The 17,947-nt window shown below is 40.8% G+C and overlaps 2 protein-coding genes across 5 annotated transcripts in view; one reads left to right on the top strand and one right to left on the bottom strand.

The window, feature by feature from the left end:
- Positions 1–8,867, top strand: part of RAVER2 (ribonucleoprotein, PTB binding 2) — a 118,717-nt gene extending 109,850 nt beyond the window's left edge. For 3 of the 4 annotated variants that reach the window (XM_017541532.2, XM_017541531.2, XM_017541533.2), the window contains exon 12: positions 6,583–8,035. In XM_017541532.2, coding sequence (XP_017397021.1) covers positions 6,583–6,729 — 147 coding nt within the window. In that variant the 3' untranslated portion in view covers positions 6,730–8,035. Of the gene's footprint in view, positions 1–6,582; positions 8,036–8,535 lie in introns of those variants that run through there. The other variant, XM_037743110.1, reaches the window with a different exon arrangement.
- JAK1 (Janus kinase 1) overlaps positions 8,864–17,947 on the bottom strand; it is a 136,752-nt gene continuing 127,668 nt past the window's right edge. The window contains exons 18-25 of the mRNA XM_017541530.2: positions 16,830–16,980; positions 16,624–16,718; positions 14,977–15,169; positions 14,148–14,272; positions 13,629–13,801; positions 11,761–11,878; positions 11,066–11,176; positions 8,864–10,348 (exon numbers count right to left, since the gene is read on the bottom strand). Coding sequence (XP_017397019.1) covers positions 10,253–10,348; positions 11,066–11,176; positions 11,761–11,878; positions 13,629–13,801; positions 14,148–14,272; positions 14,977–15,169; positions 16,624–16,718; positions 16,830–16,980 — 1,062 coding nt within the window. The 3' untranslated portion in view covers positions 8,864–10,252. The remainder of the gene's footprint in view (positions 10,349–11,065; positions 11,177–11,760; positions 11,879–13,628; positions 13,802–14,147; positions 14,273–14,976; positions 15,170–16,623; positions 16,719–16,829; positions 16,981–17,947) is intronic.

Below are 17,947 nucleotides of genomic sequence, written 5' to 3'. Positions count from 1 at the left end.
TAAGTCTTTAATCCATCTGGAGTTAATTTGAGTGTAAGGTGTCAGGAAGGGGTCCAGTTTCTGCTTTCTGCACATGGCTAGCCAGTTTTCCCAACACCATTTATTAAACAGGAAATCCTTTCCCCATTGCTTGTTTTTGTCAGGTTTGTCAAAGATCGGATAGTCGTAGATGTGTGGCGTTGCCTCCGAGACCTCTGTTCTGTTCCATTGGTCTATATCTCTGTTTTGGTACCAGTACCATGCTGTTTTGATTACTGTAGCCTTGTAGTATAGTTTGAAGTCTGGTAGTGTGATGCCTCCAGCTTTGTTCTTTTGGCTTAGAGTTGACTTGGCTGTGGGGCCCACTTTTGGTTCCATATCAAGTTTAAGGTGGTTTTTTCCAGTTCTTTGAAGAAGGTCATTGGTAGCTTGATGGGGATAGTGTTGAATCTGTAAATTACTTTGGGCGGTATGGCCATTTTCACGGTATTGATTCTTCCTATGCATGAGCATGGAATGTTTCTCCATCTGTTTGTGTCCTCTCTTATTTTGTTGAGCAGTGGTTTGTAGTTCTCCTTGAAGAGGTCCTTTACATTCTTTGTTAGTTGTATTCCTAGGTATTTATTCTCTTTGTAGCAATTGTGAATGGCAGTTCGTTCTTGTTGAGTCTGTTATTGGTGTATAGGAATGCTTGTGATTTTTACACATTGATTTTGTACCCTGAGACTTTGCTGAAGTTGCTTATCAGTTTCAGGAGATTTTGGGCTGAGTCAATGGGGTCTTCTAAATATACAATCATGTTGTCTGCAAACAGAGACAATTTGACTTCCCCATTTCCTATTTCAATACCCTTTATTTCTTTTTCTTGCCTAATTGCTCTGGCTAGAACTTCCAATACTATATTGAATAGGAGTGGCAAGAGACGGCATCCTTGTCTAGTGCCAGATTTCAAAGGGAATGCTTGCAGTTTTTGCCCATTCAGTATGATATTGGCTGTGGGTTTGTCGTAAATAGCTTTTATTATTTTGAGATATGTTCTGTCAATACCTAGTTTATTGAGAGTTTTTAGCATAAAGGGCTGTTGAATTTTGCCAAGGCCTTCTCTGCATCAATTGAGATAATCATGTGGTTTTTATCTTTGGTTCTGTTTACGTGGTGAATTACGTTTATGGACTTGCATATGTTAAACAAGCCTTGCATACCTGGGATGAAGCCTACTTGATCATGGTGGATAAGCTTTTTGATGTGCTATTGTAATTGGTTTGCCGATATTTTATTGAAGATTTTTGCATCTATGTTCATCACGGATATTGGCCTGAAGTTTTCTTTTCTTTTTGAGTCTCTGCTGGGTTTTGGTATCAGGATGATGTTGGTCTCATAAAATGATTTGAGAAGGATTCCTTCTTTTTGGATTGTTTGGAATAGTTTCAGAAGGAGTGGTACCAGCTCCTCTTTGTATGTCTGGCAGAATTCGGCTGTGAACACATCTGGACCTGGGCTTTTTTTGGTTGGTAGGCTATTAATTGCTGCCTCAACTTCAGATCTTGTTATTGTTCTATTCAGGGTTTCGACATCTTCCTGGTTTAGGCTTGGGAGGATGCAGTTGTCCAGGAATTTATCCATTTCTTCCAGGTTGACTAGTTTATGTGCATAGAGTTGTTTGTAATAATCTCTGATGGTGGTTTGTGTTTCTGTGGAATCTGTGGTGGTATCCCCTTCATTGTTTTTTATTGCATTGATTTGATTATTCTCTCTTTTCTTTTTTATTAATCTGGCTAGTGGTCTGTCTATTTTGTTGATCTTTTTGAAAATGGATTTATTGATTTTTTGAAGGGTTTTTTGTGTCTCTATTTCCTTCAGTTCTGCTCTGATCTTAGCTATATCTTGTCTTCTGTTAGGTTTTGAGTTTTTTTTTTATCTTGCTTCCCAGTCTCCTTCAATTTTGATGATAGGGTGTCGATTTTAGATATTTCCTTGCTTCTCATTTGGGCATTTATTGCTATATATTTTCCTCTAGAGAGCGCTTTAAATGTGTCCCAGAGATTCTGGTACGTTGTGTCTTCATTTTTGTTGGTTTCAAAGAACATCTTTATATCACCTTCATTTCATTGTTGATTCAGGCAACATTCAAGAGCCAGTTGTTCAGTTTCCTTGAAGCTGTGCGGTTCTGAGATAGTTTCTGAATTCTGAGTTCTAACTTGGTTGCACTGTGGTCTGAGAGACCGTTTGTTATGATTTCCGTTCTTTTGCATTTGCTGAGGAGTGATTTACTTCTGATTATGTCATCAGTTTTAGAGTAGGTGTGAGGTGGTGCTGAGAAGAATGCATATTCTGTGGATTTGGGGTGGAGTGTTCTGTAAATGTCTATTAGGTTTTCTTGGTCCAGGTCTGGGATATCCTTGTTAATTTTCTGTCTCGTTGATCTGTCTAATATTGACAGTGGAGTGTTAAAGTCTCCCACTATTACTGTGTGGGAGTCTAAGTCTCTTTGTAAGTCATTAAGAACTTGCTTTATGTATCTGGGTGCTCCTGTATTGGGTGCATATATATTTAGGATCCTTAGCTCTTCTTGTTGCATTGATCCTTTTACCATTATGTAATATCCTTCTTTGTCTCTTTTGATCTTTGTTGGTTTAAAGTCTATTTTATCAGAGACTAGGATTGCAACTCCTTTTTTTTTTTCTCTCTCTCTCTCCATTTGCTTGGTAAATCTTCCTCCATCCCTTTATTTTGAGCCTTTGTGTATCCTTGCATGTGAGATGGGTTTCCTGGATACAGCACACTGATGGGTTTTGGCTGTTTATCCAGTTTGCCAGTCTGTGTCTTTTGATTGGGGCATTTAGCCCATTTACATTTAGGGTTAATATTGTTACGTGTGAATTTGATCCTGCCATTTTGATGCTAGCTGGTTGTTTTGCCCATTAGTTGATGCAGTTTCTTCATTGTTTTGATGCTCTTTACCATTTGGTATGTTTTTGGAGTGGCTGGTACTGGTTATTCCTTTCTGTGTTTAGTGCTGCTTTCAGGAGCTCTTGTAAAGCAGGCCTGGAGGTAATGAAATCTCTGAGTAATTGCTTGTTTGTAAAGGATTTTATTTCTCCTTCACTTATGAAACTTAGTTTGGCTGGATATGAAATTCTAGATTGAACATTCTTTTCTTTAAGGATGTTGAATATTGACCCCCAGTCTCTTCTGGCTTGCAGGGTTCCTGCTGAGAGATCCACTGTGAGTCTGATGGGCTTCCCTTTGTTAGTAACCCGACCTTTCTCTCTGGCTGCCCTTAGCATTTTCTCCTTCATTTCAACCCTGGTGAATCTTGATGATTTTGTGCCTTGGGGTTGCTCCTCTTGAGGAATATCTTTGTGGTGGTCTCTGTATTTCCTGGACTTGAACGTTGGCCTGCGCTGCTAGGTTGGGGAAATTTTCCTGGATAGTATCCGGAAGAGTATTTTCCAGCTTGGATTCATTCTCTCCGTCACATGCAGGTACACCTGTCCAACCTAGATTAGGTCTTTTCACATGGTCCCATATTTCTTGGAGGGTTTGTTCATTTCTTTTTACTCTTTTTTTCTCTAATCTTGCCTTCTTGTTTTATTTCATTGAGTTGATCTTCGACCTCTGATATCCTTTCTTCTTGGTCAGTTTGGCTGTTGAAACTTGTGTATGCTTCTCGACGTTCTCATGTTGTGCTTTTCAGCTCCATCAATTCACTTATATTCCTCTCTGCTTATTCTCTTTAGGATTTCCTCAAACCTTTTTTCAAGGTTCTTAGTTTCTTTGCATTGGGTTAGACCATGTTCTTTTAGCTCAGACAAGTTTCTTATTACCCACCTTCCAAAGCCAGTTTCTGTCAATTCATCACACTCATTCTCCATCCAGCCTTGTTCCCTTGCTGGTGAGGAGTTGTGATCCCTTGGAGGAGGAGAGGCTTTCCGGTTTTGGGTGTTTTCATATTTTTATGCTGGTTTCTTCCGATCTTTGTGGATTTATTTACCTGTGGTCTTTGTAGTTGGTGACTTTCAGATGGAGTCTCTGAGTGGACGTCTAGTTTGTTGATGATGAAGTTATTTCTGTTTCTTAGTTTTCCTTCTAACAGTCTGGCCCCTCTGCTGTAGGACTGCTGATGTCCACTCCAGGCCCTGCTTGCCTGGGGATCACCTGCAGCGGTTGCAGAACAGTAAGGGTTGCTGCCAGTTTCTTCTGCTGCTTTCTCCCAGAAGGATACCCGTCAGATGTCAGTCTGAGCTCTCCTTTATGAGGTGACTCTTTGGATATACAGGAGTCGGGGAGCTGCTTGAGGAGACAGTCTGTCCTTTATAGGAGCTCAAGTGCTGAGCTGTGAGCTCTGTTGTTCCATTCAGAGCTACTGGACAGGTACGTTTAAGTCTGCTGCAGCAGAACTCATAACCACCTTTTTTTTTTCCCCCAGGTACTCTGTTCCTGGAAAGTAGGGCTTTATTTGTAAGTTTCTGTCATGCTGCTGCCTTTTTTCAGGGCTGCCTGCCTACTGAGGAGGCAGCCTAGTCAGTGTGCCAGCAGAGGTTTTGCTCTGTTTACATTATTTTGCAACAGATCTCTAGATTTTCATTTTACAAAAGTAAACTCTGATAATAAACTGCACTTTGCCCTATTTCTCCTCAACTCCTGAAGAACATCATTTGACTTTGTGTTTTTATAACTGGGACTAATTTTTATATCTCATATGAGTGTAATTATACAGTGTCTCTTTTTTAATGTCTTATTTTACTCAATGTTTGCAGGCTTTGTCTTTATTTTCAGATGAGTGACACCCAGTTTCATTTCCTGTTCTAATATTTTCCTGTGCTGCTGAGTGAAGTTTTTTGCTGATCTCACAGGTCTTAGTTGATTCTCACTATGAATGGTGTAGCACCATTGGGAAGTTCTTTAATAAAAGACTGTAATCAATTTCCTATCTTGCTTCTGACAGTAAAGATGGTATAGAAAGACAGAAACCCAGGCTGTTGCTTTGCTGCATGCCAACACCCGAAAGAACAGATAACTACATGGCAGGAAGAATCGGGGAAGGTGGGTGAGGAGAGCAGGAGCATCCCAGATCCCAGAGTGAGCCGTTTGCTTCTCTCCCCCAGTCTTCGGAAAATCCCATTTGTAGAATGGACTGATGACTTATAAGAGGAAGAAAGCTGCTAAAGAGTTCTTTATACCTGAAGTAAGGTCTGACGGTGTTAGTGGCTGGGGTCCAACGTTCAGAAAGATCACCTACCAGCAAAGGGGCTCTAATGAAGAAGGCAGCTGGAGAGAATAATGAAGAGGCTGCAGGCTGGGAGGAAAGGGCTTTGGGGCAGAGGCTCCGCCTAAGAGGTGAGCAAGCTGTTTGGTGGAGCGGGCTGAACCCCTCATCCCCATCAACTCAGCTTCAACAACTATCAACTTACGGCTGGTCTCCTTTCATCTGCCCTTTCACCCGCTTCCCTTCTCACATATTCCAGTTCAAACTCCAGACATACTTTACTACCAAGAAAAAAAATGTTGAGGCAGAAGTTAAAGCCAGATTTTTTTGCTGATCAGCTTTACTCTGAAACATTTGTTTACATCAGGCTTGTGTGAAGATGCCTTGTATTGGCCTGTCCACACAGTAAGCCACCTTGAAATGAAGTGCCAGAGGACGTGGCATTTCTTCAGACTCATCATCCCTATTCCTTTTCCTAACATGGACCACTGAGAACTACTTTAGCAAGGAGTTGAGAGAGACATATCATCTCTTGCCTCTCAGGCTAGCTCCATTTTTAAAAATTGTGACCGTTATTGGTTCAAAAACAATTGCAGTTTTAATTGCAACGTGAGAAGGTTCCTGTGTGTTGCTGGAAGCTTTACTCATCAGTAATTTCTAAGTTCTTGCATATCAAGTCACATAATTCTGCTTTGAGAAGCTTGTTGCACTTACTTTTGTAAAAGCTAAAACTAAGAGACATTAGGCTGAGCTGTGCTATGCCATCTGATTTACTGTGCTGATCACTGTGACCACTTGTGAGGACATCTGGCCCACTTTCAGGTCGGAATCTCTGGGATGGTGCCTGAAAATCTGTATTTTAATATGCTTACCAAGCGATTGCTATGGAGACCAAAGTTCTGAGTTCCCATTGCCCTCTATAATGTATCATGTTGTTTTCCTTGATGTCATTTGTCAGTTTCTACACCTATTGATTTATTCCCTCACCAGTCCTCTTGTCAGCAGGCAGACTTAACATCTAATTTAATATGCAGCTTGATTTCTTAGCCACTCCTTCAGAGGAATACTGACATTTGGTGTTGATACAGATTCCGTGGGTTTAACTAGCTGTGGTCAGCAAAAGCAACTACGTGCAGTGCTCTAATTTTTTCTTTTCCCAAAATGTTGGGGTTGGGAGTAAAGGCGCTGAGACTGGTTTGTGTCTTGCACAAATTCTAAAGGTGATACTGATACAGAAATTTTAAAATCTTATTTAACAAAAGGGTTTGTGTATTTTTTGATAGTTTTGGCATTTATCGTGTATTTACCAACTCAAAGTAGAATGCTTATAAATATTTTTAATGAATAAGCCAACTTTAGATTTTAAAACTAGCTGCAATTTTATTTTCCCATAGGTGTCATCTTTAAGAAATGAAAAGCGAGGCTCATCATATCTCATCTCTGCCCCAGAAGGTGGTTCAGTGGAATGTGTTGACCAGCATTCTCAGGGCACAGGAGCATATTACATGGAAACTTACTTAAAAAAGAAACGAGTGTACTGAATTAAGCTCTTTCCTTGTAACCCCCTAAGGTTCTCTGCAGTATCTCTGCTGTTCATCGCTGCCTTAACTTCATTCAGACTAGCCATATCCTTTAAATACGGGTTTATAATTTCCCAGAAGGAACTGTGTTGTGCAGCAGGCAGAAATGCCAAATAAAAAATAGCAATAAGAAGAGACATCAATTGAGGACATTTTCCACTAGAGTCAGATGCATCTTAATCAGTGTGCTAACTTATAATCCACTGGAGAAACTAACAATGTTCCAAATATTCCTTGTTTTAGGACTGGGAATAATTTTGACACCATATATAAAAGTTTGAAGCAATAAATGGGAAACAGTGATGTTTCCTGAGCCTTAGAAGAATGAGTTTCTTATAAGCCAATGTGCATTTCAATTGACCTTCCCTAGAAGTAATTGCATTTATAGATTTTTAGGACTTTTCCTAGAACTACAAGGGTGCAAGTACCAAATGTACTGATGGTAATACTGTAAAGACGCGCTACATGCACACTAAGTTACGCCCACGCCAGCCATGCAAAATTAAACCCAGTAAGAGAGTGACAGTGATGTCCAAGGTATCTACTACTACAGATGCTTTAAGATGTTGTTTGTTTACCATCTCTACCTTCTGTGAAAAATACAAGGTATTTTAAGTAAAGTGGCTTTGGTGATCTAATAAAGAGGTTGGTAAACTATACCCTGGGGCCACATTTGGCCTACCATACGCTTTTATGTTGCCTGCAAGCTAAGACTAATGTTTACATTTTTAAATGGAGGGAAAAAAAATTATGACATGAAATTTATATGAAATTCAGATTTCAGTGTCCATAAATACAATTTTATTGGGACATTGCCATGCTCATTCATTTATGTGTTGCCTGTGGCACTCTTAGGCTACAGTGGCAGAACTTCAACAGAGACCATATGGCCTGCAAAGACCATATGGCCTGAATTTTGACTATCTGGCCATTTAGAGAAAGTTTCTTGATCCCTGATCTAATAGCACTAATTCTAATAGCAACTATTCTTTTTAATTCACTTAAAGACAGACCTTTAGCCTTTGAGACAGACTTGTAAGTGGAAAGGAACATGGGTTTCTGTGCCTCATTTCATAGCATAGACTAGTGATGATCTAATGACTTGAATGGGGCCTATTTTGATCACTAAATGCCCTATTTCCACAGTATAGTAAAGCAGTCTGTATTGCACTTTCTGATGGAGTTTTAAGTCACAGTATTTATAACCATTTGAGCTAATAAGCTATACCTCACTCTGCTTTCTCTCTCTTTGATAGTGTGCTAGGGTAAAAAATCATTTAACCCAATTTACTTGTGAAAGTAGTTTTATCTTTATGGAATATGACTTTTGACATCACCATTTCTTGAAGACCTTGATATTAAATGCATGAGAAACCTTTTGCCATCTAGAAATTTCTAAGTTTGTTCATTGTTATAAGAGTGTAATTGATGATAGGGAATTTGGGATCTCGATCCTAGGATTTTTGAAATCAGATAAATATCTTGTCACTTTGGGAACTTGTTTTTAACTATGATGTGGATATCCTGTTTTAATTATGAAGTCTAGAACTGGTGCATATGTTGAATGCGTTGTAAAGAATTTCACTTGGTCTAACTTATTGCATCTACTGGCTTCTGTTGGAAAATGACAAAGTTTAAGGTAATAGAATTCTAAGTATATACTACCTATAAATAACTGATAAAAATTAGGTATCACTCAGTTATATAGCAGATGACTAATGAGTTTTTCATGCCCTCCGCTTCTTCCCATTTTCCTGTTGCACTCAGCCTCTTCAGTGTGTAGTCACACCTCCACTATAGTGCAAACAAGAAAGGAAAGACGGTGGATTTTGCATCAGAACTGCAAAGTGAAAGGAAGAGGCTGAAAGAACTAAAACAAAGGTGTGTGGATTATGGAACAGTGGATATGCCATCCATACTGGCCTGCACCCTGTTATCACTGGGCACAACAGTGCAGAGAACTCAAACTGGTAATAGTAATAAGGACCATAACCCACCCCCTCCTCAACTCTATATTGCTTGTTATTTTTCTATGTAAGCAAATTGTTTGAAATGCTTTGAAAATGAAATCTTAATATTAAAAGGCACATGCATGTAAAGTCTTTAGTATATTTATTTGTATAAAGAGTAAACAAAGTGCATATAGAGTGGCCACAGGTTTGACACAGATAGATAGAGACCTTGGTGATGTAGGCTACCGAACAAATTTAAATGGCAAGTTTATGGCTGCCATTGAATCAATCCTGAATTGTTTTGGGCTCAACAGGTGAAAAGTAACATCAAACAAATATTAGACAGCATAACAAAAAGATTTTCAGGCTCTTGGTCATAAAGAGCTTAATGAGTCTTTATGTCAAAATGAACATTGATCTTTAAGTCACAGTGAATCAGTGACTAAACATTTTTGATTACCCAGCTACCTCCAAGCAAACTGAAAACTGTTTTTAGTGGATCTTGAAGTCCATAGCCTCTAGTCCGGGTCTTTTCTTTCAAGTGTTGCACCGTAGGGTGATGATGGTAAAAACAGGGATCAACCCTTGTAGGTAGGTGGTAAGTATGGAAACACTCTCAGAACAGTGCAGCGTATGTGTATCTGACTGGTTGCATACAGCATTCAAAAGCAATGCTGGAATAGCTTACCCCAAAGTGGTAGTTATAAAAGGATACATTGACGTTTCTTAAAAGCATGTGTAATAGCATCCGGCCTCTGGGAATGAGTTCTGATTCAAGGTATACTGCTTAGGAAAGCATTGGCACAGGCTTGTTTCTCGAATTAACATGCAGCAAATTATCTATTCCACAGCTGTCCCCGTGTAGAACAAGTTCTCTCAAAAATGGGTACTAGTTGTCACCCAAGGGAACAGGAGCTAAGCCACTGCAGAAACAACTCAAAAGTTTAAGTCCTACTGGTGAGAGAATACAATATCAATCATTTTTGTACAGAAACAATATATACTATGTGGTATCTAATATTTTAAGAGTGCATGTCTAGAACTGTATAGATACTGAAATTTGAGGGCTAAGTCCATCAATCTTTATTTATAATTAATTAATTAATGTGCCAGAAAAACATTTCAGATCAGCTGGCAGCAGGGAAAAGCAATCATCTTGAGACATTATTTTGGTCATCTGTCTCTTCTTGCTTTCAAAAATCCCATTTTTGGTATACAGTTGTGATGGTGAACTAGCCAGACGAAATGGTGGTATATTCTTTGCACAAGGAGGAGTGTTTAAGTGCTTTCACATATTTTGGTTATCATCATGTGTCACTAAGTTACTGGTACCAAATTTAAAGAGGAAGTCCTTACACACATTAAGCACCACAGTGTGCCTTATACGTGTATATGTACTCAAGTATGAGTTAAGGGACTTTTGGACAGAACACAAACCTCCTCCTTCTTTACAAAGTTTTAAAAAATGGCTTGGGTATTTGTTGGGGGAGGAGGACTTGATAATTGTGGAATTTAAATGTTATTCATGCTTCTTATTTTAAAAGTGCTTCAAATCCTTCAATAAGGCTCTGAAAGCTTGTCCGATTGGATGGTTGGAATTCCCAACATTTCCTCATAAGATGATAAACCTGTAAAAAGAACAGTAAAAATGTTAGATTTGGGAACTTTAAAAAATATATAGAAACCAAGAGTAAGAAAATAATTTTGGAAATCTAAGTGACTTTTCCTTAAAGAGAAACAAGAGTATTTGGATATTTTAAAAACACAGAAAATGGGATACAACTAGTTCATAAATAGTATTTTAACGTTTGAGAAGCTCAAATGTTGACTGACTGCAATAAAATCCAAGTTATTCCTATAAACCAGTTAGAGGCTGAAGCTGCGTTCAGACTTGAATTTTCCAGACTGGCTGCCTCACTGACTCACACTGTTGAGCGTGTCTTACAGTCTCTAGAGTTTAGTATTAAAGGTTCGATTCACTTAGAAAACTGAATACATGTTATAAATGCTACTAATAAGTGGGATAAACTTACACACAAAAAATGCAATTATATGTATCTGTCACACTAAGGCTACACCAAAATCTGCTCCTTTGGAGCAAGCAAGTGGATAAAGAGGGGCTGGCTTTTGGAGGAAATTCTTGCTCTGAACCTAACTAGTAGCTATCATCTAGCCCCAAAGGTGATTTCTCAAATATCTTATGTGAAATTCAGCTTCAAAAAACTATTTCACAGGACTTCACTGCATCATTTCCTCACTGTCCCCTCTACCCATTGCTGGATAACTCAAGCTGTGAAAACATAATAGAAATGGAGTGTTATTACTGTGACATGGCCCATAGATACCTCATCTGGACAGTTAGGTGGACACGGCAAGCGTTTTCCTTCTTTTAATGTATTCACAAGTCTTGTGACTGTCATCTGGCCATGGGTTGGGCCTATCATTTTCAGGAACAACTATACAAAATAAAACCAAACCAAATGTTTAACTTTGCACATATTTACATAAATGTCAAATAGATTAAGGTGAAATTTCTATAATAAACTGGAAACTTAAGTAGCAATAAAAAGGCTTTTCTCCTTAGTAACTTTAAATAAAATCCAAAATCCTTATTAGCTCTCAATGATCTGCCTCTAACCAATGTCTTAGACTCTACCAGCCACTCCTTATGCTGGTCAAGGAATCTGTTTCCAAGAAAATGATCTGATTTAGGAATGAAGGGGCACAGACAAGACTGGTCCCTACCCAATGCTACCCCACTTAACTTGCTCATTCTCCCATAAAACTGTACTTTATCTCCACACAGATAAAATCCTTAAGAGTCAAGGTCATCCTATAAAACTCTAGGCTTGTTGTGAAAGCAACACTTGAAAGCCACAAATAACCTGTCAAGTAGCAAACGCAACTTAAGTGAGAAAGTGACACTTTCCATTATAAATACATTGATTGGATCCCATTTAAAAATAAAAGTTACCAAGCAGAGGGATGGACACATTTTAAATGGGTCCTGGATTCAAATGAAGAGAAAAGTAGGACTTACGGCCATGGGACTAGAATCTGAATCACAGTAAGTCAGCAGCTCATGCAGAGTGACTCCAAAAGACCAGACATCAGAGGCAATATAAAATTTAGATTGCATTAAACATTCTGGAGCATACCTTGAAAGGAAGCAGAACATGAAACTTCATTTCCTGGGAGGTACATTCCTACTGACATTATTGGGTAATTGAAAAATCACCTCTTTGGTTTTTCTTGAATTTAATCTGAGTTTGTATTACATGTTTTACCTCTATCATGTATATGCTGCTATGGTGCACATCTGACCTATAGAACAGTATCCTTTACAGGCTCTTGGTAGCACACATCTGCCCTAAAATAACACAAGTCTGTGCTCTTCATTTCACTGAGCACATGTTCTCAGGGTACAGGAGGTGCCCATGTGATGATAAGACCCAGCTCTGAGTTGCCTGCAGGCTCAAAATGAGACAGCAGTGGCCTCACTGCCCAATGTGATGTCACTGCCTAATCCTCTTCTAGCATTATCTATTTTGCTGAATGACACCCACTTGCCCAAGCCAAAAATGAAGGCACTCCACTGCACCCAATCTCCTTAAATACTCCTTGAACCTACTCACTTCTCTCAAATCCTACTGTCACTATCCCAGTCACTGTCCTAGTTCATGCTGTCACTGGCTCTGACCTCAGCTGTTGAAGCAACCAAATCAGATTCCCTGGCTCCAATCTTGTTCCCTTCATTCCATTCCATCTTTTTAGGGGAGGGATAACATTGGGAGAAATGCATGATGTAGGTGACGGGGGATGGAGGCAGCAAACCACCATGGCATGTGTGTACCTATGCAACAACCCTGCAAGTTCTGCACATGTACCCCAGAACTTAAAGCATAATAAAAACAACAACGAAGTCTCCATCCTTAAACCCTCCCGCAGCATCCCATTGCTCTTGAGATGAAGTCCCAGCTCCATGACTCAGCTTCCTCCTGGGAACCTTGTATTGCATGATCCAACCCTGCTGAGTTTCAGTTTCTGGGAAATCTGCTCGTCTCGTTCTTAGTCACGCATGCTGTCTTGCAACCATCTGTCTAAACCCACGTGAATTTTTCAGGTTTCATCTAAATATGACCTTCCAAAAAAACCAAACCCGAACCCTTCTGTATGTTTACTGCTCCATGCCACTGGCTGCCTAACCTGTTAAACTCTAAACTCGGCTTACTTGTTCACTGTATCTCCAGTACCGGGCACAAAGCAGGACCCTGATGCATTTTCTTAAAACGAATAAGTTTAGGCTCCATTAAGTGGGAGAGATTTATGTCTGTGTCCATGTCAGATGTACCTCAGGAAGTGTGAATTGGTTATGTGGCAGGGCGGAATAAAGACATAAGCAGTCTCTCCCCTGGACTGTTCCCTGCTGAGACATGGTCGTAGCCAGTGTGTGGCCCTCTAACCTGCGGGACTCTGGTGATTCATGAGCGACAGGTCTCCCATAGGTTTTGCTCTGCTCTGTCCAGGAGCCCCCTGAATCTGCAATGCCCACTCTGTCCTGCAGGGATGTGTTTAAGAAAGGAACCAGATCCACTCCACCTGCCCACAGTTTTAAGAACTACGTCAGATGAATGCCCTCTCCTGGGGAGCTGGTGGTTAGATTTCTCTCATTCCTTGGAAGACAGCGTGATATGAAGCTCAGGCATTTATATAGGCTGCTTTCAATGAAACAGCCTGAAAGATGTGTTTCTTAAAGGTAAATATCAATCAATTCCAAATGTTCTAAACCTTCTCTAACCTTGACTCAGTCCAGAGGAATGACAGACATTAATATAGCCAGAAATGGCCTACCAAAACAGTGTAAGCTCTATAAAGCACTGATAAAAGCTAGTGGTTTGACTCAGTTACCAAAACACAGGGCTGTCCCGGTCGTCCTTGACTGTGTAATACTCCTTATCGGTTTCAATTGCTTTGGTTAAACCAAAGTCTCCAATTTTCACTTGGTGTTCACTCTCAACAAGGACATTTCTTGCTGCTAAGTCCCGGTGAACATATTGCCGAGAACCCAAATAGTCCATCCCCTGGGGGAGAGAAGTAAAGGTCAAACACACTGCTAAAGTCACTTTTGATTGTACTGTCTATCACGTCATCTCATTCATATATCCCTGACACTTTTTTTTGGTTCTGACTTTCATGCAAGAATACTAAGACCAAATTGATTCAAAAAATACACACTAAAACAACCATACTTAAATCCATTTACTTTCTTAGTAGAGGCTAACTTTTCATCCCAATAATGCAGAGAAAAACAAACTTAGTATAATTATTATAAACTTTCCCACTCGGAGTCAAATTACAAACCAATTACCCAGGACAGAGTGCCTGATGTCTTAACCTGTAATATGCTGTCTTTATTTATTTTTTTACCTTACAAATCTGAACGGCATATTTTAGCTGCTGTTTGAGGTTAATTTTGTTCTTATTCTTTGGAAGATATTCCTTAAGGCTTCCCGAAGGCAGAAATTCCATGATGAGCTTAATACCATTTCCACCTGTTTACAAAAAAAACACCCATCAGTCTGAGGCTGCCAAATGAGGGAACTGTGGGAGAGGAAAGGACACAGGATCTGAGACAGAGGCGCTGATGTGATATTAGCTTCACCCCCTCATCACGGGCAACTTACTGACCTCTTATGCTTCAGCATCCTCAGCAGTGAATGGAGACTACACTAGTGTACCTACCTCACAGGCATAAGCACTCATGAGATAACAGTGCTTTGTAACCCACAGGCAAATGATCATTTTCAAAAATTACCATCAGTTTACTGCCAATTTCACTACCATGTGTAGATGCTGGCTTGCAAATAAGATATAATTATTAGTAAATATTACTTGCCACCTTCATTTAGACAACTAGAAAATTAAACATCCTGGCTAGTACTGGATCAGAACAGGGAAGCAGGTGGAGGCAGGGGTGGGTATCAGTTTCATAAGGCGTAAGTGCAAGCAACATGGAGAGACAGTGCTGGAAACAGCCCCTGGCTGGGAGGGGGACTGGGTGGCCTCCTCAAGAGCCCTGCAGCTGCTGAGGGATTTGACAATACATATGACTTGGAAACCTTGAGAGTGTATGGGAACCACCAGCTGGCATGTCAGATGGCCCAGAGAAGGCCACGGGCTGCCTGTTCTGTACTGGCCTTTTTGACCCTAGACAGTCACGAACTTCTTAAACCAGACCCCACCTTGCACAACATACCGTCTTCCGTGCAGATTCCTTTGTACTTCACAATATTCTCATGATAGAGGTTCCTTAAGATTTCGATTTCCTTTTTCAGATCAGCTATGTGGTTACCTCCACTCTCAGGCTTCAGAGATTTGACAGCCACCTGCTCCCCTGTATTGTCCCCTTCGGGGTCATACCTGCAGAGCTCAACCTTCCCAAAGTGGCCCTGGAGGGAAAGATGCATGTGTTGTTATCAGAGAAGCCCCAGCCTAGGCCACAGAACACACTCGGAGAAGTCTTGCTCCTCACAGCCGTTCCCCTAAGGGCCAGGGGTTCTCGCTGTCTGACCTTGCAGGCAGAAGCCTCTCACCTGGACTGTACCTGCTCACTACAGCCCCCTTGTTCTCTTGGCCTCACAAACTGTCCCCCCAGTTACTGAGCTAAGGAAAGTAGCAGGTGACAATGAACCAACTCACCAATCCCAGTTTCCATGAACATGTAACCCACAGGAAATGAAGGTTATTTCTGGGCCTGTAGGACAACTGTGCTATTCTCGGAAAGCCCTGGGCTCATGTTACAGGAAAGGCCCCACAGTGTGGCTGAAAAGAGCAAGTGCATGAAGGAGTCTTCAGAAGACAGGAGATCAGGTCCCAGTCAAGCCACGTGACAGTGACAGTGGTGGCCAAGTCCCCAAATCTGAGCTGGCTCCTGATGCACTCACTGTATACAGAAACTGGCCTCCTTGGGGACAGTGTGAGGAACTAAAGATGCCATGCTTGTGACAATGCCTGGCACAGAGGCTGGCACACAGCAGATCCTGGAGATGTATCAAGTCTGTTTCATTAACCAGACTACAGAAAATCTGTATAAAGACACAAATCTCAGTAGCTTCTCTAGTCACAATTAACTGTTTGGAAACTCCCATTTAAGGTCCAAAGAAAAGCTGCTATTTTATTTTGGGATTCTGTGCATTAAACCTATCCCTCATTTAAAGAGCCTTATAGGGTTGCATGTGGTGGCTTATGCCTGTAATTCCAGCACTTTGAGAGGCCTCCTTGCTTGAGGCCAGGAGTTTGAAAGCAATGTGAGCAACATAGTAAGACCCCATTTCTACAATAAAAAATATTAGCCAGCATAGGGGAGTGCGCCTGTAGTCCCAGCTCCTCAGGAGGCTGAAGCAGGAAGACTGCTTGAGCTTGGAAGTTGAGGCTACAGTGAGCTATGATCACACCACTGCACTCCAGCCTGGGACACACCCTGTCTCTTGCAGAGGGGAAGAAAAAAAGAGAGAGCTTATAGGATATATATGCCAAGGAAAGTCAGAAGCAGGGATTTTCCTATTCCACCATATCTATACCTACTCCCCCAACTGTCTCTCTTTCCATTCTCTTCTGTCCTGTAGAGAAAAGTCAAGTCTCTCAAGGGAGCTTCCCAGAGTCCTGTGTGCATATGCAGTCACGCGTGCCGGCAAAGACATGCATTCCGTCACTGCCCTTGTGTCACTTGGAGAAAAACACAATCCCTCGTGATGAAAGTGGCCCCCAAATGCAGTAGAGTGCTTTCTCTCATGGACCTGGCCCCAAAATGAGAAAGAATGGAGAGCAGCCGTATGTGTGGAAAGAGGCACTGTGGAGGGCGGAGGGCTCTGCTCTCAGCAGCAAGAAGCAGGGTGTAACTTACCTCTCCCAAGTCACGGATCCTCTTTAGGAAGCGCTTTTCAAAATGTGTGGGGTCCACTTCGGTTGCTGGTTTTTTTTCTGAAACAATATCTGGATCTAACAGAAGAGAAAAGAAAATAGAGTGAAAGGCAGGCGACTGCCAGCGATTGCCACCCAAGCTCTTGTTTCTACCTGAGCTGGGTTAAAACAACACATGGCAGGTCTTACTCTGCTCTTCAAGCTTATTAATGTCTCTCATGATGGCTCGAAAGAAGGGCCTCTGATTGGGGTCGTAGTTCATGCAGCGGGTCATGAGGTCAGCCAGCTCCTTACACGACGGTGTCACCGGCCTACACCGGCTTTCATAGAATCTCTCTTTCTGTAAACGAGAGGGGTGCATGGAAGAAACCAAAGGAACTACTTACAAACTTCTCAGCCCCAGGTCAGAAGGAATTGCCAATTCCTCATTCGATTCTCAGCATCTCCACTTACAGGCAGGTTTCATAAACGTGTGTTTCTGTTGCCTTATTCTTGCATGGGGAAATCAGAGTCCTAATACTAAATCATCCAAATTCAAGGAGACTGAGAAGTATAGCCCAATCCCAAAAAGCTTCATTCCAGTAAAGGCATGCAACCTTTCTGGAATACAATTGGGCAACATATACAAAAATCTTCAGATTCTTCAAATCCTTTGATGTATTAATTTCAATGACTGAATGACTCAGAAATAAATCAGATATGAACAAATATTTATGTATAAGAATGTTCCCTGCAGAATTAGAATACTGGAAATTTGAAAACTCCAATGCCAAATATAAAATCAGTCAAATAAACAATTAACTCTTGCATTAAATTTGTAAAAATCATGATTTAATCTCACAAGAGAAAGAACTGGCAATATTAAATTTAAAAACTCAGAATTATAACTCTATCTAGCATGGTCCCAATTTTGTTTAAAAAAGAAAGATACAAACAGGCTGGAAGACAAAATGCCAAAGTGTTAACAATGGTCAGGGATAACAAGAATGCAGTGATTGCTGTTTTCTTTAATAGTTTCATTTTTAAATTTTCTTCAACTGTTTATTACTTTGAAATTTAGAAACAAAGAACTTATGCTACTTTTGGAATATGAAACCACTGCATTCCAGTTTCGACTCCGTAGCTGGACTCTAAGAGTACTAAGTTCCTCTCTGGTTCCCGTGGGCCCTGGGGTGGGGTGGGGTGGGCAGGCTCCAGAGGACAGGGAGGAGGGAGAACTGGAATTAAGAAGCTGAGAGCTGCCCTTGTCCCTGCATCAGTGCAACCTGCAGAAAGGCCATCTAACCCAAGGGGACTTAGGTGGAAAG

Source organism: Cebus imitator, unplaced genomic scaffold, assembly GCF_001604975.1.
Source record: "Cebus imitator isolate Cc_AM_T3 unplaced genomic scaffold, Cebus_imitator-1.0 Scaffold135, whole genome shotgun sequence".
NCBI classification, from domain to species: Eukaryota; Metazoa; Chordata; class Mammalia; order Primates; family Cebidae; genus Cebus; species Cebus imitator.
Note: the sequence above shows the minus strand (reverse complement) of the source record. Positions and strands in the feature narration are given on the sequence as shown.